This window comes from Anolis carolinensis, chromosome 3 (assembly GCF_035594765.1).
Source record: "Anolis carolinensis isolate JA03-04 chromosome 3, rAnoCar3.1.pri, whole genome shotgun sequence".
Classification (NCBI taxonomy): Eukaryota; Metazoa; Chordata; class Lepidosauria; order Squamata; family Dactyloidae; genus Anolis; species Anolis carolinensis.
The window spans coordinates 12952298-12976810 of record NC_085843.1 but is presented as its reverse complement, the minus strand read 5'-3'; the positions used below and the strand labels follow the sequence as shown (position 1 = coordinate 12976810).

At 40.8% G+C, this 24513-nt stretch overlaps 1 protein-coding gene across 1 annotated transcript; it reads left to right on the top strand.

The window, feature by feature from the left end:
• The first annotated feature begins 13372 nt into the window (after window positions 1-13372).
• Window positions 13373-23189, top strand: ccdc90b (coiled-coil domain containing 90B). Its single transcript, XM_003219347.4, has 9 exons — window positions 13373-13497; window positions 14227-14346; window positions 16703-16806; window positions 17418-17519; window positions 18171-18212; window positions 20109-20180; window positions 20272-20325; window positions 20888-21002; window positions 22139-23189. The coding sequence occupies exons 1-9, from the start codon at window positions 13446-13448 to the stop codon at window positions 22192-22194; spliced, it is 717 nt and encodes a 238-aa protein (XP_003219395.1). The 5' UTR covers window positions 13373-13445; the 3' UTR covers window positions 22195-23189.
• The last annotated feature ends 1324 nt before the right edge of the window (window positions 23190-24513 follow it).

Below are 24513 nucleotides of genomic sequence, written 5' to 3'. Positions count from 1 at the left end.
TATTGTGCGTTATTCTGCCTTGATATTATGGGTTATATGGCTGTGTGGAAGAGCCCTGAGGGTCCTTCCACACAGCCATATAACCCAGAATATCAAGGTAGAAAATTAAAAGGCCACCAAAAGGGAATCTGGCCCCCGGTATTAAAAAAAAAACTCTGAAATGAGGACAATAAATAAAGAACAACACTCTGAAAACAGGGGAAATCCAGACTGTAAACAATCAGGGCCAGCTAACACCTCCCAACCAAGGATGCCCCCAGGGAGGAAGCAGCCAGGCTTTGAATCTGCAAGGCCATAAATGCTAATCAAGCTGGCCAATTGCAACATTCACACTAGCCTCAAACAGACAACAGCTCTTTCTCCCACCCTGGATTTCCACAGATATATAAACCCCACTTACCTAGCTTCCAAGTTCCAGCAGACCTCACAACCTCTGAGGGTCCCGAAGGCGGTCCCACGTGGCGCAAAGGTGAGCCCGCACAGCGCAAAAGTGGGGCCGCGCCAGCCGGAAGGCCCAGCGCGGGCGCTGGAAGGCCCAGGCGGGCGCAGGCTGAAGGAAGGCCCAAAGGAGGAGGCGGTGGGGGGTGGCGCCATCCTCCCAGGGGCCTCAACTGCACCCCCGGGACAATGGCACTACAGGCAAGTACCTAAATAGCCTCGCGGTTGGACTGCCCCTGGATATAGCAGTGATGCTTCCACCTACTTCTTTCCCCCCATGACAAGTCTGGACCTATTGGAGGCAGGAATCAAGCAAGGGGGACTTGGAAGCTTCAATAACTTTGAACCTGGAGAAAGCCTGAGCCCTCTTCCTTTGCTCTACCTTTGCCGGAACATGGTGACTTGCCTACAGAAGCAAAGAGAGTTCCTTCTGTTGGAAATAGCAACCTCCCAACCTCCCACTATTTATTTGTTAAAGTACGTATTTGCTAACCTGCATTCTATGTGTATGTTGATTTGCCAGTTGACTTACTTCTTTGGTGTGGGAGGGGCTATAGACATGTGATTCTACTGAGCATGTTCAGACTCAGAACTCCGTTTTGTATTCAGTATGTGTTTAGACTTCAATGGGAGCAGTTGTTTTTCATCAGATCTCAGTGGAGGGGGATGCATGTATCTGCTTAGAGACTTTGATGGATGCATTTTTGCTTATGGATTTCAGTGAGCACAACTATACTTAAACACTATGAGCTATTGATTAAGAACGATGCCCTCAGAGAAGCTACATCTTATCTGTAACTAAACTTCAATAAAAATGTGCCTGTATAGTGAATTAATACAAGATTGTTGTATGTTTTACGAGCTGTATGGCCATGTTCCAGAAGTATTCTCTCCTAACATTTCACCCATATCTATGGCAGGCATCCTCAGAGGTTGTGAGGATGCCTGCCATAGATGTGGGTGAAACGTCTGGAGAGAATACTTCTGGAACATGGCCATACAGCCCAGAAAATACACAACAACCCTGTGATCCCGGCCATGAAAGCCTTTGACAACACATTAATACAAGATGTTTGTGAGTAAACAAGATATGTTATTTTTCAAAGAAGACTTTGTTTTTTTTTTTATCTCTGAGTGCATACTTTAAATTAAAAGGTTTTTAAAGGTATATCTTTTGGGCAACAAGAATCATCCTCTGCTAGCCAAATATATATTTTGTAGTGGCATGTGTTTGTCCTTGGCAGTTCAAAGACATGGTTCTTCAATTTAACAACTGAGTTACCTGTTTGCCATTACATGAATGCTTGTGAATATCACTTGTTCAAAGAGTTGACTTCTAACAAGGTCATGCTTTTCTTGACTAGTGGTTTTCAAAAGGTGATCTCAACATCTTCATGGAGATTCACATTTGCCAAAAGGATATATATTTCCATTTCTCCTCTCTCTTCTGTCCAGAGGCAATTTTATCAGTCATGAACTGTTTGTCTCCAGGGAGCCACTTCATTTCATGGGGATATGTTCTGTACTCTGTTTTCTTTTCCTTTTTTTCCCCCTTATAGCATCACTCATCTCCCAAACATAATATTCGTCTGCATAAAACTGCCTCTTTCAGTCACTTCTCATTAGACTGACGGGGCACTAAAGATCAGACACAACCTTATTGCTTAGCCCTGTGCTTTGGAGATTTGTCTGTCTTCTTAGGAACAGGCATGCCAACAGTAGAGAAAAGGCCATTTTATTTTTGTTTCCAGAGTTCATGCACAGTTCTTTGTCCGTCAGACCTTGGAAAAGTTACTTTTTTGAGACTGCAACTCTCCAAATCACCCACCTGGAGATTGTAATGTTAGAAGAAAAATACTGACAAGTGAAAATTGCATTATTGATGTTGGTCATTTGCGACAGCGTCACTAAAGAAACAAACTTTTGTAAACTCATCCAAATCAATTATCACATGTGTATTAATGTGCCCCCGATGGCGCAGCATGTTAAAGGGCTGAGCTGCTGAACTTGCAGACCAAAAGGTTGCAGGTTCGAAATTGGGGAGCGAAGTGAACACCCTCTGTTAGCCCCAGCTTCTGTCAACCTAGTAGTTCGAAAACATGCAAATGTGAGTAGACCAGTAGGTACTGCTCTAGTGGGAAGGTAAAGGCACTTCATGCAGTCATGCTGGCCACATGACCTTGGAGGTGTCTGCGAACAAAGCCGCTTCTTCGGCTTAGAAATGGAGATGGGCACCAACTCCCAGAGTCGGACATGACTGGATTAAATGTCAGGGGAAAACCTTTACCTTTACTATGAAATCCAACTTGATGGTGCACAGTGGCATACCGTATATACAGATATATTAGTTGACCTCATATATAAGTTGAGGGCAGGTCTGGGGGCCAAATTATAGATTTCAATAAATTGAAGATCACCCTCACTGATGGAGCCCCCGATGGTGCAATGTGTTAAACCCTTGTGCCAGCAGGACTACTGACTGACAGGTCAGTGGTTCGAATCTGGGGAGAGTGCATGAGTTCCTTCTGTCAGCTCCAGCTTCCCTTGCAGGAACATGAGAGAAGCCTCCCACAAGGATGGTAAAACATCAAACATTTGGGTGTCCCCTGGGCAGTTGTAATTGTAATTTCATTTGCCCAAAACATATACACTCCCTTGAAACCTCTTAGTTTAAATATGAACTCAGAGATAAAAAAAACACTTAAAAGACTTTAAAAGACTTTTTTTGAAAAATAACATGTCTTGTTTACTCATAAAACATCTTGTATTAATTCACCACACAGTCACATTTCTTATTAAAGTTCAGTTACAGATAAGATGTAGCTTCTCTCTGTGTTGAGTACACAGGGTATCATTCTTAATCAATTTTCCATAGTCTTTAAGTATACTTTTACTCACTGAAGTCCACGAGCATACTTCTATATTGAAGTCCAAACAGCAACATACATGCATCCACCTCCACTGAGGTCTAATGCAAAAGATACATCTGCTTTTATTGAAGACCAAACACATACATGTATCCACCTCCACTGAGGTCTGAACACATACTGAATACAAAATGGAGTCCTGAGTCTGAACATGTTCAGTACAGTCACATGTCTATAGTCCCTCCCACATCAAAGAGGTAAAAACTGGCAACTCAACATACACATAGAATTGTGTTGTTTTTTCTTTCAGTCGCTTCTGACTCTTCGTGACCTCATGGACCAGTCCACACCAAAGCTTCCTGTCGGCCGTCACCGCCCTCAGTTCCTTCAAGGCCAATCCAGTCACTTCAAGGATAGCATCCATCCATCCTGCCCTTGGTCGGCCTCTCTTTCTTTTTCCTTCCATTTTCCCCAGCATCATGATCTTTTCCAAGCTTTCCTGTCTTCTCATGATGTGGCCAAAATACTTCATCTTTGCCTCTAATATCCTTCCCTCCAGTGAGCAGCCGGGCATTATTTCCTGGAGGATGGACTGGTTGGATCTTCTTGCGGTCCAAGGCACTCTCAGGATTTTCCTCCAACACCAAAGTTCAAAAGCATCTATCTTCCTTCGCTCAGCCTTCCTTATGGTCCAGCTCTCGCATCCATAGGTTACTACGGGGAATACCATTGCTTTCACTATGCGGACCTTCATTGCCAGTGTGATGTCTCTGCTCTTCACTATTTTATCAAGGTTGACCATTGCTCTCCTCCTAAAAAGTAAGCATCTTCTGATTTCCTGGCTGCAATCTGCATATGCAGTGATCTTCACACCTAGAAATATAAAGTCTGTCACTGCTTCCATGTTTTCTCCCTCTATTTGCCAGTTATCAATAGGTGTAGTTGCCATGATCTTGGTTTTCTTGATGTTTAACTGCAGCCCAGCTTTTGCACGTTCTTCTTTCACCTTGGTGATAAGGCTCCTCAGCTCACATAGAATAAAGGTAAAGGTAAAGGTAAAGGTAAAGGTTTCTCCTGACTTTAAGTCCAGTCATGTCTGACTCTGGGGGTTGGTGTTCATCTCCATTTCTAAGCCAAAGAGCCAGCGTTGTCCGTAGACACCTCCAAGATCATGTGGCCGGCATGACTGCATGGAGTGCCGTTACCTTCCCGCTGGAGCGGTGCCTATTGATCTACTCACATTGGCATGTTTTCTAACTGCTAGGTTGGCAGGAGCTGGAGCTAACAGCGGGCGCTCACGCCACTCCCGGGATTTGAACCTGCGACCTTTCGGTCTGCACATAGAATACAGGTTAGCAAATATATACATTAACAAATAAATAGTGAGAGGCTTGGGAGGTTGCTATTTCCAACACCACTTGCCTCATTTCCAGCAAACCTCTGAACAAACCTTTGAGGATGCCAGACACAGATGCAGGTGAAAAATCAGGAGAGAATGCTACCGGAACATACAGCAACCCAATTGAGGATCATCTTGCAACACCGGGAAATCAGTGGCAGTTTAGGAAGGGGCATTTAGAACTCCCCAGTGCTGCCGAAAACTACAAATCCCATCAACTGGAATCAAGAGCACTATAATTTGTAGAGTGTGGCCTGCTCCCACCCATCCCTCTCCTCTCCTCCTCCAAAAGGAGATTTTGGGTCTGGTGGAATACTTAAAACTTTCTGTTCTTTTCTCAGTCCATTAATGACACTTCAGCATATTTTTCTACAAGATAAAAATAAGCAATATAGAGGTAAGAGTCAGCCATCCGTGAGATTGACCACTTCCTGAGAGTCTTGCCCTGAAATGCTGCCCACATCCATAGGCTTCTAGATGTACACATCTTCTTCTAGCCATTTCCCGCTAGCTCTGGCCAGACTTACAAGCGCGTTTTTTGCCTCAGGGAAGCTCCAAGCTCCAAGCCTCTGATTCCGGCTGTCAACAGGCCAATGGTTTTCATCTCTTAACTCCCAGTCTGCATCAGTCCCATAAACCTGGTATGGAGGCTTAACGGCTAAGTAGATTAGGGAGTGAGCCAGCTCCCTTACGTATGAGTCAGAAACAGAGCTTGGTTTGTAAATTAATTAGATAATATCAAATAAGAGAAGTTGGGAAATTAATTCACCAACCTAAACATGAACCAAGCAAAACTGCTTAATTCATTATGTCCTCACTAATCAACTCATTGGTAACGGCATCGGTGTGTTGACCTTCGGTAAGCACATTGTGTTGCTGATTCCTTCAAGAGGTTTCTTTTTTTGTCCTTTTAATTTTGCTTCTCTCCAACCAGGATTTTTTTTTCTCCCCAGATCAGTTACAAAGCCTATAATAGGATTATTGCCTGGCAATAGTGGAAATCCAGCAAGTCTTGAAAATATCAGGAAGGGGAAGGCTGTCCCAATGGATCAAATCTGATTTTATAATCTTTTAAATGTCTTCTGTTACTAGTCTGCATCTCTCTCTTCTTTCCACCAACCTATATACAGTACAGTAGAGTCTCACTTATCTATTATAAATGGGCCGACAGAACATTGGATAAGCGAATATGTTGGATAATAAGGAGAGATTAAGGAGAAGCCTATTGAACATCAAATTAGGTTATGATTTTACAAATTAAGCAACAAAGCATCATGTTATACAACAAATTAGACAGAAAAAGTAGTTTAGTACACAGTAATGCTATGTAGTAATTACTGTATTTACGAATTTAGCACCAAAATATCACGATGTATTGAAAACATTGCCTACAAAAATGTGTTGGATAATCCAGAATGTTGGATAAGTGAATGTTGGATAAATGAGACTCTACTGTATTTTCACTCACTTCTCAAATGTCAGGGGCTAATTAGGAGTCATTTAGTTCAATTAAAGCATATTGATCCTGCCACACATATGTCTTTTTCCTGCCAAGGAACCCAATGTGACTTGCAATATTTAAAAGAAGAGTTTTAGCTAATAATTGCCAAAAGGATCTAGGTCCATCTGATGCCAGATGCTACAAATGATTATCCCTGGTTAGTAGTTGGATATTTATATTTATCCTGTCAGAAGCAAATTGAGAATACAGTTATAACGTATAGAAAAACTACAAAGTTAAAAACTTGGCATTAAACTAAATTTCCGTTGACCAGAAGCTGGCCATTTTCAGTGCCTCTAGTGTCGCTGTGAGAAGGTCCTCTGTTGTGCATGTGGCAAGGCTCAGGCTGCATTTTAGTAGGTGGCCTGTGGTTTGCTCTTCTCCACATTCACATGTCATGGACTCTACTTAGTGGCCCCATTTCTTAGGATTGGCTCTTTATCTCATAGTGCCAGAGCACAGTCGGTTCAGTGCCTTTCAAGTCACCCAGCCTTCTGTGTGCCCAGCAGGGAGTTTCTCATCCAGTCTCAGCCACTGATTGAGGTTCTGGGTTATCACCTGCCACTTTTGGACTCTTGCTTGCTGAGATGTCCCAGCAAGTATATCTATAGATTTTAGGAAGCTATTTCTTAATTTAAGGTGTTGGCATGCTGGCTGATATCCAAACAAAAGATGGGCTGGAGATGTCAATGCCTTGGTCATTTCATTACTGGCTGCTACTTCCCGATGGATGTCAGGTGGTGCAATGCCAACTAAACAGTATAATTTCTCCAGCAGTGTAGGGTGTACACATCCTGTGATAATGCGACATGTCTCATTATGGGCCACATCCACTATTTTAACGTGGTGAGATGTATTCCACACTGGGCAAACATGTCCAGCAGCAGAGTAGCAAAGCTCAAGGGCAAATGTCTTTACTGTGTCTGGTTGTGATCCCCAGGTTGTGCCAATCAGCTTTTGTATGATATTATTTCTAGCATCCACTTTTTGCTTGATAGTCAAGCAGTACTTTTTATAAGTCAGAGCACGGTCCAGGGTAACTCCATAGTGTTTTGGTGTGCTGCAATGCTCCAGTGGGATTCCTTCTCAGGTCATCCTCAGGACTTGTAATGCTTGTCTGTTCTTAAGATGGAAAACACCCATCTGCATTTTAGATGGATTAGGAATCAACTGGTTTTCCCTGTAATAGGCAATAAGAGCACCAAAAGCTTCGAGTGCTTCTGTTCAACCATTTCATAGCTCCCTGCTTGAGCGGTGATGGCCTGATTGTCAGCATAGATGAAACTCTCTATCACTTCTGGCAATGAGTGGTCATTTGTGTAAATGTTAAGCATTGATGGAGCAAGCCATTCTTCTGTTTTCACCATCTGCTTCATAACACATTTGGATCTCCCCTGGACAACGTCTTTGTAGACAGCTGATTTTTTCACACCAGAAGCAACTTGCAGAAAACCATATGAAATTCACGTAGTTTTCTTAGGTTTCCATAAGTCAACAAGCAACATTGAAGATGCATACACACACAAACATTTATAAAAGTTAAAAGACCTATCAAACAGCCATACTTAGATCTTGGAACTTCAAAATATACTGAATCTATGATGCAGGATTACAGCAGTTTGACTCTACATTATCTATGCTTATGGGGTTCTCATATTTGTAGTTTTGTGAGATATTTACCTTTTTCTGGCAAAGAGTTCTGGTGCCACAACAGATAACAAATTCCAGGATTAAATAGTATCGAACTGCTATACAGTAGTTCTACAGCATAAATGGTGTCATTGTCTTTTACACGGTCCCTGTTTCTGAATGTGTGAAAATGTTAATAAAACAAATCACAGCAGATTGCAGGATGGGAGCTCATCTGTTATTGCAAGGATGAATGGAATCAGGCCAAGATCTCAATAAAATCCCAAGCCCACATTCTGCAAGTCTCTCTCTTTGGCACACATGCAAGCAGATTTCTTGTCCCAGAGTGGCACAGAAACAAAAGATATGCTGTGTAAACACACTGTCTTAGTCTGCTTCCCTGATCTGCATTTTCATTTGTCAAGCACTCATCGGGGACCGTTTTTCCACAATGGAAGAGAATACTTTCTCTGAATTACTTTTCAAAAACTTTTGCTACTGAAGACAAGTTTTCCTGCAGCCCAGGGACCCTGCTTTGGAAAAAGATTGAAAACAATCTTTAATTAGGATTGGAGGAAAACTGGGATAGATAGTAGCTTCAAATTGTATTTGATTTAAAGTCTGATAAGAGTGATGAAAATGTTTATTCTGTGTCAGCCAAAATGTTAGCCAAAACATGTTAAATTCTTCTTCTTTTTGGTGGTGCAGGAATCTATTCCTATTCTTTCCATGTTCATTATTCCTTCAGTATCAAATTTTCTCTACTTTCTTAGACAAGGTGTTATTGGACATAATCTATTGGGAGATAACTGCACCCAGTCTGTGGGCACATATCCTTTTGGCAAATGTGAATCTCCATGAAGATGTTGAGACCACCTTTTGAAAACCACTAGTCAAGAAAAGCATGACCTTGTTCGAAGTCAACTCTTTGAACAAGTGATATTTTCAATCATTAATGTAATGGCACAAAGGTAACTCAGCTGTTAAACTGAAGAACTATGTCTTTAAACTGCCAAGGATAAAGACATGCCACTACAAAAATATATTTGGTTAGCAGAGGATGGTTGAAGTTGTAATTGTATTTGCATTTGCCAAAATATATACACTCCCTTTAAAAATGTTTTAGCTTAAAATGTGCACTCAGAGATTTTTAAAAAGTCTTCTTTGAAAAAATAACATATCTTGTTTACTCATAAACATCTTGTATTAATTCACATACACGCACATTTCTTATTGAAGTCCAGTTATAGATAGGATATAGCTTCTCTCTGTGTTGAGTACACAGGGTATCATTCTTAATCAGTAGTCCATAGTCTTTAGATATAGTTGTACTCACTGAAGTACATAAGCATACTTCTATATCAATCAATTTATTAATGCTCCAACCAATTGTCTTATTCACTTTCAAAAACAACATCAAACAAACATCTATACAAGACACTGTAAAATCCGACAGTTAAAAGTAGGATGCAAGCAGGATAAAACACAGCGTGCAAAATATACAAAATACACATTGTGAGGTGCAGCAACAGAAAAGCAACATGTGCTGGGAACTGCACATTTACCGGTTAAAAGCCAATATAAAAGATCAGTCATTTTAAAAATTTAAGTAATATCAAACAAGCATCTATATAAAACACTGTAAAATTCAACAGTTAAAAGCAGGATGCAAGGAGAATAAAACAGAGCTCGCAAAATATGACCAGCAAAAAAACAGTCTAAAATATCAGTCATGTTAAAAACTAGATAAAAGCATAAGCATACTTCTATATTGAAGCCCAAACAGCAACATACATGCATCCTCCTCCACTGAGGTTTGATGCAAACGTGAATACAAAATTGAGTCCTGAGTCTGAACTTGCTCAGTACAATCACAAGTCTATAACCCCTCCCACACCAAAGAGGTAAGTCAAACTGGCAAATCAACATACACATAGAATACAGGTTAGCAAATATATATATTAACGAATAAATAGTGAAGGGCTTGGGAGGTTGCTATTTCCAACAGGTGTACCTGAGATAGATGCATCTATGGCCTGATTTTGTTTTTAGAAAATGGCATGTTATTTTCCGAAATAGTCCCAGGATCATATAGACCGTACTGCAGAAAGTTCAAAAGCTGTGTGTTTCCAAGTCCTGATGATAGACCGGGGGATATCAACGAAAAAACAATATATGGCAAGCAATTTTCCTGCAAGATGCCGCTTCCCCTGAATACTTCCCAACAAGTTGAAAACTTTTCATTTTTCAATGCCACTTGTGTCTCCTCCTCCCCGTCACCAGCCGCTGAGATTTATCACATTACATGTTGAAAATCATTTCTGGGGGGGGGGAATGTGTAAGGAAATCTATTCTCCACATTCCTGAGCTCATAAATAGTTGACCAGCATGCAAAAAGCTCTTAATCCTGTAATAATCTATTCAAGCAAAGATAATCTGTAAAAATAACTGCTGGGAAATTATTTCGGCAGGAGCAATCCTAAGGGTTTGCGGCGATGGAAACAGTTGCAGCCTGCAAATAACATTCACAGCACCTGTGGGTTTCTAGTGAATCAAGGAATGGTGTTCATACAGCAAGAAAAGGGGATTGAAAGCAGTAGGAATTGTGGGAGTTGAAGTCCAAAACACCCGGAGGGCCAAAGTTTGCCCATGCCTGATCTAAAAGGTCTATATTGCAATAGCTTCCAGAAGCATTCCAATACAGTCCAAACCTCATATCCATAGGACTGGCACCAGTACTTTTATCTATCCAATTCTAACAAAATATTACATCTCCAGGTATTTTCTAGGTCCTCCAGCTTGACGCTATGGAGTTCTTGGGCCTTTCATTTCAATAGGATTTGCTATTATCCATGGTTTTGCGTATCCACATGAAGTCCAGCTTTCACTGGTATTGTAAGAGAATTACCTCAAAGGGTTCTAGTTCAGGAGGCAATCAGGCAGAAAACCCAGTCTCAAGCAAAGTATTTATTGATATCATAGCTAAGGCAAACAGCCATACACACACAAACGTCTGTACCATGCAAATGGCCGCTGCGAAGCGTGTTGCAGTTAACAAAGAATATATATCTTGGCTTATCTAAACTTGACCAATTGCTGACAGTCTTCTTCACCTCTCCACAGGTGGTATCCGTGACCTAACTTGTTTACTCCAAGCTAGCTTCTCTCCTCAGAACTTTTTGGAGAAAAGCACCAGCCCACAAGAAAGGAGGGGCACAGATCCTGTGTTACACATACTACTTGGGTTCATACAAAGAGATAAAAGGCTAATATGATATTTGCAGAGGCAAAGCTATATATGCAAAAGTTTACTATTTTCTGGCTTATGGCCCCTTCAGTATTGGACTCAGATCTGAATGATTGGACAGCTACAGCCTTTCCTAAGTAAGGATAACTTAGCCACAGCGGTCCATACATTGGTAACATTTTGATTAGACTTCTGCAATGCACTGTACATTGTGACTGGCCTTGAAAACAACTCAGAAACTATGCAGCCACTAGACTGCAGAGCAGAGGGTAATAAAAAGGAATTAGAAAGAACAAGGTAGGGGGATGTTTTAATTATTTTAAGTTTCTAAGCCAGGCATGGGCAAACTTCAGCCTGCCAGGTGTTCTAAGCATTTTAACTTATTTTAATTGACTTGCAGGTTTACTTCTATTTTAATACTTATATGTTGTAGACTTTGAATTCTATTGTTTGTTCTTATATTTTGATCTACTTTGAGTTTCAATCAAGAGATAAAAGCTGGGGTGTATGGTCAGCACTAGTTGAAGGGTAAATAAGGGGAAAGCAGATAGAGGTAATGAACATATTATAGGAGTCAATACATACATATTTCATAGAGTCATAGAGTTGGATGAGACCTCGTGGACCATCCAGTCCAACCCCCTGCCAAGAAGCAGGAAAACTCCATTCAAAGCACCCCTGAAAGATGGCCATCCAGCCTCTGCTTAAAAGCCTACAAAGAAGCTACTTCCACCACTCTTTCCAGGGCAGAGAGTGCCACTGCTGAACAGCTCTCTGTATTACATTTCTGTATTACAAATCTGTTACGGAAAAGTGGCATGTATAAGAATTTTTTAAGCACTGAATATGTAATTTGAATTGGAGCCTCCAATGGCACAGCGGGTTAAACCGCTGAGCTGCTGAACTTGCTGACCAAAAGGTCAGTGGTTCGAATCTGGGAAGCTGGGGGAGCTCCTGTTATTACCCCAGCTTCTGCCAACCTAGCAGTTCGAAAACATGCCAATTTGAGTAGATCAATAGGTATCGCTCCAGCGGGAAGGTAATGTCACTCATGCTGGCCACATGACCTTGCAGGTGGCTATGGACAACACCGGCTCTTTGGCTTGGAAATGGAGATGAGCACCACAACCTAGGGTTGGATACAACTAGATTTAATGTCAAGAGGAAACCTACGTAATTTTTAAAATTAATAATTTTTAATTTTTAAAAAGAGATAAAAGCAGGATACAAAATGATGATGATGATGATGATGATTATTATTATTATTATTATTGAATCGTGTCTATCGGAATATACTTCCAATGTAAAATCAAAATGCTGGTATTGACATTAAAACCCTAAATGGCTCAGGACTTCAATACTTGAAGGCTAGGTATCCCCTACCTGAAAGGCTTGGGACCAGAAGCATTTTGTGTTTTGGATCTTTTTAGATCTTGGAATGCATATCCATAATAATCTTTATATCTTTGGAGATGGGACCCCAATAATTAATTTATGCCTTGTACAACTAATCAGAAGGTAATTTTATATAATATTTTAATAACTGCACTTTAGCAGAATTGTTTTAATATGATCCAAATAAATAAAATAAATGAAGAGAAAGGTTGATGTATGTATAGTAGTAGTCAATCTGCTGTTTCATTGATGCTTCTGCAATTGCCTACAAACAGCTACTTCCATTGCAGAGTGCTGCCCCCTAGTGGCTGATGGCAGAAAGTCAAGCCAAGTAAAATCAACTTCAAAAATAGGCTGCTTTTAGTTATTTAAATAACACTATGCAACACTTGAGATTTTTGTTCCATTTCCCAGTTGGTTCTAGCATAAAACATAGGAAAAGTTTATAAAACTGCAAAAAACTTTGGAGAGGCATTCTGCTATAGCACATTTTTCAATGAATCTCTGCCATTTCAACATTATAGCAGCCACAGAAACAAAGTGTCTAGAGTAGAACAACTACTTGCAAAGTAAGGACCGCCCAGTTAAACAGGAAATAACACTTGCAAACTAGGAACATATTTTCCAATTTTGTTACAGTGTCACTATTTTTGTTTATTATTATATATCACACTGAGCAAGGACGGGAAGAATAAAACTTGGCAACTTGTACAACTTTACTCTTTGTTTCTCCCCTCTCTTTACACCGAATTCTCCCTTTTTTTAAGATGAGAAGTAACAATCCTGCTTTTAAATCACTCATGTCACTTTTCCCTCGCCTTCCTGCCCTATGAACTACATTTGCCAGAAATACTTTCCAACCGGAAGTGAGGTACATGCAGGTCCGTAGCTAGAACTACATTTCCCAGCAACCCTTGCGTTCCAGACCGGAAATAGGCTCTCTTTTTTTAATATTCTTGATTCAGGAAGATGCTGAAGTTGAGTGGCTGCGGCTTGAAGCTCTTGCCCACGTCTCTGAGAGGTGAGAGATGTCTGATAGAAGTAAATAAGGGTGCATCCTATTAAAATCCTGATAAAAAACTCTTTTACTTCTGGGTTGCTGAGATTTTTCCGAGTTGTATGGCCATGTTCCAGAAGCATTCTCTCCCGACGTTTCGCTCACATCTATGGCAGGCATCCCCAGAGATTGTGAGGTCAGTTGGAAACTAGGCAAGTGGGTTTATAGATCTGTGGAATAATGTTGCAGTTGATCACCTTGATTATCATTGAATGTCCTTTCAGCTTCAAAACCTGGCTGTTTCCTGCCTGGGGAAGCTGCAAGGCCATTCAGTGCTAATCACGGTGGCCAGTTGCAACATTCACATTTTCCTCCAATAGATAAAGAGTTCTTTCTCCCACCCTGGACATTACTCCACAGATATATAAACCCCACTTGCATAGTTTCCAACAAACCTCACAACCTATGAGGGTGCCTGCCATAGATGTGGGCGAAACATCAGGAGAGAGTGCTTCTGGAACATGGCCTAGAAAAGTCACAGCAACCCAGTGATTCCAGTCATGAAAGCCTTCAACAACGTATTTTATTTCTGATAAACGAAGAGCTAAACCAGGCTTGGAAAATCTTGGGCCCTACTAGCTGTTAGGAAATATGAAAGGGCCCAAGCTTGCCCATGCTGCCTTATGCTTTACTTATTCAAATATAATACTGTATTAAATTATTTGGTAATTCCTATTTCTTTGCCCTTCTCAGGTTTTGCAGCCTCTGCTTCAGTGAAGTCCTACGATGTCCGAAGAGTCGAGATAACTCCGCTGGAGCAAAGAAAGCTCACTTTTGACACGCACAGCCTTGTGCGAGACCTCGAGGCTCACGGTGAGTCCAGACGGTGGCTCAAGGTTTCTCCTTCCCTTTAAGGCAGTGGTTCTCAACCCGTGGATTCCCAAGTGTTTTGGCCTACAACTCCCAGAAATCCCAGCCAGTTTACCAGCTGTTAGGATTTCTGGGAGTTGAAGGCCAAAACATCTGGGGACCCACAAGATGAGAACCACCGCTTTAAGGAAGTTTGTTTTTCTTTCTGCAGAAGGGATGGGATTGCATTTCACCTCTGTACTCTTCCATGAAGGAGGCACTGGCATCTCCAACATGGATATCAGACCACTTCTAGTTTTGGGTTGAGCTTTTCAGGCTGTATCAGTGAGAGTATCTACATAGAGATAACCTGGCTGTTGTTGACTGGTGGCATCCTCTGTTTCCCTGTCTTTGAGAGGTGTTCCTTATTTACTGTCTTTTAATAATGGTTAACCAGATGGCCCCAGTGGCGAAGCACGTTAAAGCGCTGAGCTGCTGAACTTGCAGACCGAAAGGTCCCAGGTTCAAATCCCGGGAGCAGCTTGAGCGCCCACTGTTAGCTCCAGCTCCTTCCAATCTAGCAGTTTGAAAACATGCAAATGTGAGTAGATCAATAGGTACCACTCCGGCGGGAAGGTAACAGCGCTCCATGCAGTCATGCCGGCCACATGACCTTGGAGGTGTCTACGGACAACGCCGGCTCTTCGGCTTAGAAATGGAGATGAGCACCAACCCCCAGAGTCAGACATGACTGGACTTAACATCAGGGGAAACCTTTACCTTTTTAACCAGATTTTGTTCATTTTCATGGTTACCACCTTTCTGTTGAAATTGTCAGCAAAGGATAAAAGGGATCCTCTCATCTCTGCAGGAGTCTACTGTATACCATGCAGTTGTGGACAAGTCTTACCTAGGGACCACCAAATGCAGCTTTGCCCAGATACGAATCAAATAAAAATATAATACTTTATTTCTAACCTGCCCTCTCTTCCCAAGGGAACTCAGGGCAGCTTCTAGAAACAAAATGGCAAACATTCAATGCTATGTACAGTATCAAAATAAACAAGCAAAACAATTAAAATTAACTGTTAAAATAAATAGATTAAAATTAAGAATAAGAACATGGAAGGCACTGCAGACTAATCCAACCAGAGCAGTCAGCTGCAGCAGAGCATGTGATGAACCAGCCTGGACACAGCATATTATTTGAGGACACAGAAATGCTGGACCACTCTCACAACCACTATGTCAAGTGACACAGAGAAACTACTTAAATCCACAAGCATGTGGACAATTTCAACAGAAAGGAGGAAACCATGCAAATGAACAAAATCTGACTACCAGTAGTAAAAAGCACCAGAATCAAGACAGTTAATAAAGAACACTACTTGGAAACAGGGGAATTCCAGACAGCAAGCAATCGAGTGCTGATTAACATGTACCAAAGAGAGGATGCCTTCAGGCAACAACAGCCAGTCCACCTCTATGCAGATACCCTCACTGATTGACTTTGCAGCTTCATGACTACTCATGGCTGTTCAGGTTTGCTAATTGCAACATTCACACTTGCTTTAAACAGACAAAAGTTCTTTCTCCCATCCTGGACATTCCACGGGTTTTTAAATCATATCAAAAGTGACTTGAGAACATACTGCGAGTCATTTCTGGTGTGAGAGAACTGGCCATCTATTGCACCTCCATTCCACAGATAGATAGATACATAGATACATACACATGTATATAGTGAAATAAGTGGTGTGTGTGTGTGTATACGATCGATAGATAGATAGATAGATAGATAGATAGATAGATAGATAGATAGATAGACAGACAGACAGACAGACAGACAGACAGACAGACAGACAGACAGACAGACAGATACTCACTTCACTACATTGGGCCCAGCATGAGAATTGGCTCACTAGAAACAATAGTTCTTGGTAAGGTAGAAAGACTGCATTACAGATGGATTAGGCTCCATCAAAGAAGCCTTGAGGCTTCAAGACCTGAGCAGGGCTTCTGTCAAAAGTGTGACTTATGGTGCATCTACACTGTGGAGCTAATGCAGTTTGACACCACTCAGTGCAATTGAATCATGAGAGTTGTAGTTTGTTGAGGCACCAGCTCTCTTTGGCAGAGAAGGCTAAACAACCTTGTGGAACGACAACTCCCATGGTTCCATAGCAGTGAGCCACGGCAATTGAAGTAGTGTCAAATTGCATTGAATCTACAATGTTAGAGGTCTGTCTCTCCATCGAAGTCAACTTGATGGCAAGTAACCACAAACCCCAGTTATAATGTTTGGAGACATTCATTTTCTGTTGATGGAAGTCTTTTGTTAAATGTTATGTTAAATATTATGCTTCTGTCAACCCCGCAGGTTTTGCAAAAGAGCAAGCCGAAACCATTGTTTCAGCCATAACAGCTTTGTCAACTGTCAGTCTGGACACCGTCTACAAGGATATGGTCACCCAAGCCCAGCAGGTAAAAAATTGCCCCTCCGTTGATGTCCTATCCTTCAAGGAAAATCTACATATTGTGCTTATCAGCGTGGTGGTTTCTATCTCAAATTTTACTCAAGAAGGCCGTAAAGTCATGTTTGGGATTTAGAAATTTCATTAGGAGGATATTTTTGTCAGAAATTGATAAATGTATAGTGCAACACAGTCGAACAGGGGTTGTACTATGCACATAAGTGAGTGCCAAGTGGATACTTACATAATGGTTTATTTGATGATGATGATGATTGATGATTGTCATGATAAAAAAAACTTTATTTCTAGACCGCCCTCTCTCCCCATGCAAACTGGGCTTAAGAAAAAAAGGTGTTTTTTTAATTATATCTGGCTACAGATTTTTTTTAAATAAAAAAAATTGCTGTAGAAACACTGCACCAAAATCTTACAGATAGTCATTTTGGTGTCACTCTCTGCAACAGCTGGTTCTTTGTTAGACTTTTAGTCCAAGTTCAGTCTCTGCACAATGCAAAAAACTCTAGTTGAAGATCTTCTCCTGCTATAAAATAATATTGTGTGCTGGGAAATATAGGAAGATTTCTGGAAATCTCAAAAGTATATATATTTTTTTTAAATTAGGAAATCACTTTGCAGCAGCTCATGGCTCATTTGGACTCCATTCGGAAAGACATGGTCATTCTTGAGAAGAGTGAGTTTGCCAACCTGAGAGCAGAGAATGAGGTATTTCTCTTAACAGAAATCTCCCATGTGTTGAAGGGTTTTTTTCCCACTCCAGTCTCTTTTTTCTTAAAAATGTATTTGACATTCCTTTGCACAACATGGTTATAGTGTTGTTATTCCACTTCAACTAGTGTGTGTGATATCAGCAAGCTTAGTGGTTCGCAATGGTGGGATTCGATTAGCAGAGTCTCTTGCAGGAATCACAAGGGTATCTATCACATTCCCACAATTAATGTCCTTTGAATGGCATAGAACAGGAATTGGCAAACTTTGGTCATCCAGGTGTTTTGGACTTCAACTCCAACATTTCCTAACAGGCCCATGCCTGGTATAAATGGTCTTTAGAACTCCAGGCAATCAGTTCAGTATCAGTTTCCAAACTGCATTAAGTCTGAAATCAATTAGACTTACGCAAGCAGTGATAACTGACTTGCCTTTGGTGGCACAATTGTGCCAGCAGGACTCCGAATGTTGTTTTTTTTATTATCTGAGGCCCTTATTCCTTACTTGCTGTCATGTTCAAAGCTCATTTCTGCTGTGAAATGTCTTACTTTGTCTTTCTTATTATTACTTTGTCTTTATTTCAACTGAGCTTGAACTGACTCAAAGTATTTTATCTTTCTTCTCCCATTCCCTGCATCCAATAAACAGAAAATGAAAATTGAGCTGGATCAAGTTAAACAACAGCTTATGGTAAGTGAACAACAACAGTTTTTTGTTAAGCACAGTCAGGACTGCTTAAACCTGATTACTATTAGCCTTTCCTACTTTAGATAGAGCAGGTTTCCTGGAGTACAGCTTACATTGGATCTTGTGTACTCTGAGGGTTGCATTCTTTGAGTTGTGACTTTCAGGAGGATCTCTCTGTTGTAGTTCCCATAAACTGAGATTATTTCCAAATTGGACATAAGACAGCTACCAGTACTACTGAATATTTGTGCTAATATTTTGATCCAGGCAGTTTCCTGCTGATTCCCTAATTATTAACTTTTGTCATTGGTTCCTGGTTCTTCAAATATGATGCTACACTACTGTTTTTTGCACAGGGATTTTTAAGAATGAAAAGTTGTACATATTCTCTTTACAGTTATGATCAAGGAGCTAGAAGAGACATATCCCATTACCTTTCCTGACCCATCTTCTGATTTATTTTGCCTCAGCACTGTAATAAGTCAGTCACCACTGTTATCCAAATATCTCAGTTTTACTCTTCTCACCAGACCATTTAATTATTTTTTTCATGTCAGGAGAGACATGAAAAACTGCAAGTAGCTTCTAGTGTGAGAGAATTGGCTGTCTGCAAGGACATTGTCCAGGGATGCCCGGATGTTTATGATGTTTTACCATCCTGTGGGAGGCTTGGGAAGCTAGAGCTGACAGATGGGAGCTCACCCCGCTCCTCGGATTTGAACCACCAACCTTTTGGTCTGCAATCCTGCCGGCACAAGGATTTAACCCATTGCACCATCAGGGGCTCCACCACTTTTATTTATTTTTATTTTTTTATTATTAAACTTATATACCGCTACTCCCGGTTTGGCTCAGAGCGGTTTACAAAAATAGATTAAAACAATACACTTGGCTTTAAAATAACAATAAAAACAATAAAAGCAACAATAAAAGCAACAATAAAAACAGACATAGCCCCGAGTCTTTCACCCATTGAACGCTTGTCGGAACTTATGGTGGTCTGATCTTGTTTTACATATGATGTTTGGTACCTCCAATCTATATATATAAAAAGGTAACGTTATTTGCGCCGTGACTATAATAACACAACTATGCACCCCAGAAACACCAAACTTGACAACACAACGCAAAAGCCTTGCCTCAAGGTTCATACAACACAACTGAACCCCCAAAACAGAACCGGGACCCGCAAAACCCCAAAAACCGCTCTAATAAGAAAACAGAACCATATAATCTCTAAAATCAGGACAATAAATACAAATCAACACTCACAAGACAGGAGAATTCCAGACAGAAAACAATCAGACCCAGCTAACACCTCCCAACAAAGAATTCCCTCAACCAGGAAACAGCCAGGCCTCAAACCTGCAAGGCCATTCAATGCTAATCGAGGTAACTAATTTCAACATTCGTACTTCCTGCACTCAGACTATTCATTGCTATTCGACCTGGCCAACCAACAATTCCATAAGGTAGAAAGCGGCCAGGCTTCCAAGCAGCAAGACTATTCACTCCTGTTCAACCAGCCCAACCAGAATATACCCTACATGGATAACCCTCAGGTTTGTAAGCTATCAGGCCACTCCATCCCATTCAACCAGCCCAAGCAAGGAGGCCCCTATATACAAACTGCCCAGGCTTAGAAGCACAAAGGCTATTCAGTGCAATTCCAATTGGCCACAGCAAGGCGTGGCAGGGCACAGCTAGTTAATAATAATATTTCAGCCCTAAAACCAGGTTGTGAAGCTCTCTTAGGAGGCCATATAGCTCCCACAGGTACAAAGGTGATCTTTTAGGTCCCTGCCCACTGTATCTCGTGGTAGGCTTGAAGGAAGAGAAACAGATTGGTTTACACGACAGAAAAACTGTTCTTTCAAAAAGATTGTTTGTGTTTTTAAGAATGAAATCAACCAGATCCGGGCAGAAAACAAGCTGGACATCAATTTGGAGAGAAGCCGGGTGACAGACCTAGTAAGCGGTTCTTTGTTACTCCCCTTCTGCTGCTCTTATTCCAGCTTTTGGGAGTCTTATAATTCCTTACCTGTTTTGTATCCTTCTTCAGTTCACAGACCAAGAGAGAAAACTCATGGAAGCCACAACAGAGTTCCATAAAAAAGTAAGTGTCTGAGCTGATTGTGGATAGTATGTATGTATGTGTTTGTGTGTGTTTTGGTTTTTTTGTGCCAGGAGCGACTTGATGTATGTGTGTTAAAGGATGTAAATCTTCCTCAACTGCAGGGAACAATAATTTCCATAATTTCTCTGCTATAAGAAAAAAAATACTTCTATACTATACTCTTCCTGTATACACAGGTTGCAAAGTGTTTGGAGAAGAAATATTCTGTGCAGAAATTATGTGTGTTCTTTGTGGGAAAATCACATTGCCATTCATTCCTGTTTTATAAAAAAGCAATTGGGCTGCTGTGAGTTTTCAGGCTGTATGGTCATGTTCCAGAAGCACTCTCTCCTGACCTTTCACTCACATCTATGGCTGGCATCCTCAGCAGTCATTTATATCAGGCAATTGCTAAAAAGATAAAGTAGAGAAGATGATAGAGTAACGTTGTGAATTGTTAAAAGATTGCACAGATCAGGCCTTGTTAGTAGAGGTAATTCTATGAATTGAACATTATGAACCTCTTTGCAACTCATCCTGTGTCCATGTCACATATTTCTAGGATTCAAGCACCAACAGCTCTGTGACTGAAGTCAGCAACAAAATAGATACCGAAATTGCTGCCCTGAAAACCCTCATGGAATCAAATAAACTGGACACTATCCGTTATTTGGCAGGTATGTGGCCAGTTTGCAAAAAATCATGTTCCATGACAAAAAAATATTTAGAAGGAAGAACATAACATTACTATATGTAATGCTGCTGTACAGGACTTGAACCACCTCTTTCCCATTCTCCTCCTCTACTCCCTGGGGAAATCTCATTGTATTTCCAATGTGATGGTTTCCTATCATTGAATTTCCATACAAACCGGCATGGCTTATTTCTAAATATGGGAGGACCCATTGTTTTCCACTAGCAAACTTCCCTTGGTTGTTTGTGCCAGCCAGAGACGGTTTGTTCAAAACATCTGAAGTTCTTTGGTTGCTGATGCCACAGTTTTTTTTGTTTGTTTGTTTTTTTATCATCTCAGAAGCAACTTGAGAGCATAATGCAAGTCGCCAGTGGTGTGAGAGAATTGGCTGTCTACAGAGATGTTGCCCAGGGGACTCCTGGATATGTTACCATCCAAAAGCAAAATCCATACTTTGAACTATCCCATGGCCCTTCCTCTTGTACATTCCTCCATTGCTCAGCACACATTCCAAATTGAAAATTTAGTTTTATTTTGATGATCATGGGGAAAAAAGGAAGAAATATAATCTCAAGTATTTTATATGAATGTCGTCAATGTACAGTGGAACCTCTACTTAAGCGTGTTTTGAGTTAAGAGCTGTCATTTTGCCATTTTGCTTTGACATATGAGCAGTGCTTTGAGTTAAGGAGGAGCACTAGTTCAAGAGTACAGAGCTTCAAGGGAGTAGCTTCCCTTGGGAGACTGCTGTCTGCTTTGCTCTTGTCCACTTTAAGGAACTTTGGGTTAATTGATTTTGTATTTTTTTTATTCCTGATATGTTTGGCTTCATGAAGAGAGAGGGGAGGGGGAGGGAGGATGAAGAAAATGATGCTTCTGCCTCTTCACATTGTGCTTCCTTGCCACAACTTTGTGCTACCTTTTACAATTGATCTTTTTTATTGCTCCAACAAAAAAATGGGGTGGGGGTGGGGACCAGAATGGATTAATAGCATTTCAACACATTTCAATGGGAAAATTCATTTTGAGATAAGGGTTTTTTGAGTTAAGAGCTAGGTTATGGGATGAATTAAAATCTTAACTCAAGCTATCACTGTATTATTTTGTTTTGACTTGCAGCCTCCGTCTTCACTTGCCTTGCCATCGCTCTGGGGTTTTATCGATTTTGGAAATAAAAATACAGCCTAAAAGGAAGACGGACCAAACCAGAGAGACTGTTTCAATTCAACCTGTTTTGGATAACACCTTCTGGCAGATTCTTCCAGAGCCTTTCTGTTGGTCTTGATCTTGAACCTACAGCAGGTGGTTGTTATCAGTGGACATGTTTGATCAAGTTCGTGTCATTGGGGCTTGTGTGTGCTGGAGGCCAACATATCTATGGACCATTTGAAAAGGAAATAATTTAGCCATTGGGAAAGAAAAGATGAAAAAGCTGGAATGCTGTGGCCATCCCCAGCATTGTGTCAGTACATCTAGATTGATCCAACTCTTGTCCACTTCCATCAGTTTCCCCCATGCCACATGTTTCTAGTTTGATCTCCAACTCTTCATTTATGGAAACTGTTCAGTGGTGAGAGCTGCTGATGGAGAGATCATAGAGTCATAGAGTTGGAAGAGACCTCATGGGCCATCTAGTCCAACCCCTTGCAGGAAAATTGCATTCAAAGCACCCCCGACAGATGGCCATCCCTATGACTTCCCCTCATATTTATACATGGCTCTTATCATGTCTCCTCTCAGCCTTCTTGTCTGCAGGCTAAACATGCCCAGCTCTTTAAGCCGCTCCTCATAGGGCTTGTTTTCCTGAGACTTGATCATTTTAGTCACCCTCCTCTGGATACACTCCAGCTTGTCAACATATCCCTTAAATTGCGGTGTCCAGAATTGGCCCAGATGACCTTAGAGAAATTGTGATTTCTCTTTCCAACCTGAATTTGATGTTCTTTCTGTATGCATGAAACCCCAAAATGGATCATGTTCTGTAGAAGTTCTTTTGAAAGTGTCACATAATCATATATTTTAAAAATTTCTATACAGCAAAGCATATAAAGGTGCCTTAAACCATGGACTACTGGGAACTGTTTGTGTGCAAATTCATCTCGTATTTACAAAATTGTTTTAAGGGAAAGTTCTAATGCACAGAAAAGTAAACTAAGGATGTGTAAACTTTTGACTGTCTCATCGTCATATCAGAATAGAAAGTTATGTAGTTTTCACTCTGCTGTGGGAGAAAACCAATAGTCCTCTACACTGTTCTCCCGTTATTCCAAAGTCCGGAAGTGCTGCAGGGGAAAAATATATATTTTCCCTACAGGAAACCATTTCTGTTTAGAAAAGTTTCCTGTGCAAAAGACTCTATACATTAATTTCTCTCCATACAATGATTTTTCTACAACAGTTCAAGGCATTCAGTATCAGGAGAAAGCCTAAACTTTCTCCTTGGTCAACAGGATTTCTTAGCTGTCACGAAACTGTTTTTGACCTGGGAATGAATCATTATGAATATTTTTTTTCCTTCCCTCTTTTCCTGCTGCCTTCTACCTTGCCAAGATTATAGTCTTGGCAAAGTAGAAGCTGTGTCTTCACATGCTGTGTCCAAAGTATAGCAGTCTTAGTTCAATCATCTTGGTTTCTAGGCTTGAGTTGTGCTATTATCCAATTATTTGTCTTTTTTTAAACTGAAGTGCAAATTCTGCTACTAAAATATTGCAAATTACAAATGCATTTATTGTGTTGTCGAAGCCTTTCATGGCTGGAATCACTGGGTTGCTATGAGTTTTCTGGGCTGTATGGCCATGTTACAGAAGCATTCTCTCCTGACATTTTGCCCACATCTGTGGCAGGCATCCTCAGAGGTTGTGAGGTCTGTTGGAAACCAGGCAAGAAGGGTTTATATATCAGTGGAATGTCCAGGGTGGGAGAAAGAACTCTTGTCTGTTGGAGGCATGTGTGAATGTTGCAATTAATCATCTTGATTAGCATCGAAAAATCTTGCAGCTTCAAAGCCTGGCTGCTTCCTGCCGAGGGAATCTTTTGTTGGGAGGTGTTAGCTGGCCCTGATTGTGTCATGGTGGAATTCCCATTTTCAGAGTGTTATTTATTTACTGTCCTGGTTTTAGAGTTTGTTTTTTTAATACTGGTAGCCAGATTTTGTTCATTTTCATTGTTTCCTCTTTTCTGTTGAAATTGTCCACATGCGTGTGGATTTCATTCATTATTTGCAAAGCTGAGGTTCTGCTGCCCCCAGAAGCCTCTGGTTGGAATTATCTCCTGGTTCAGTTTTTGCATTCTTGCCATTGTCCCTGCTTCTGGAACATAGCCATACAGCCTGGAAAACCAGAGACTTCTGATTTTATGGAAATACAAGTATTTAGCAGCCACAGATTTCTCTCAAACTTAAATTTGGACCAAATTAGAGGTTACTAATTGTGTGAATGCAAAGAACATGCAGCAGGTTCATGTGATTGAATGGAAAGTGAAGAGGAGAAATGGAA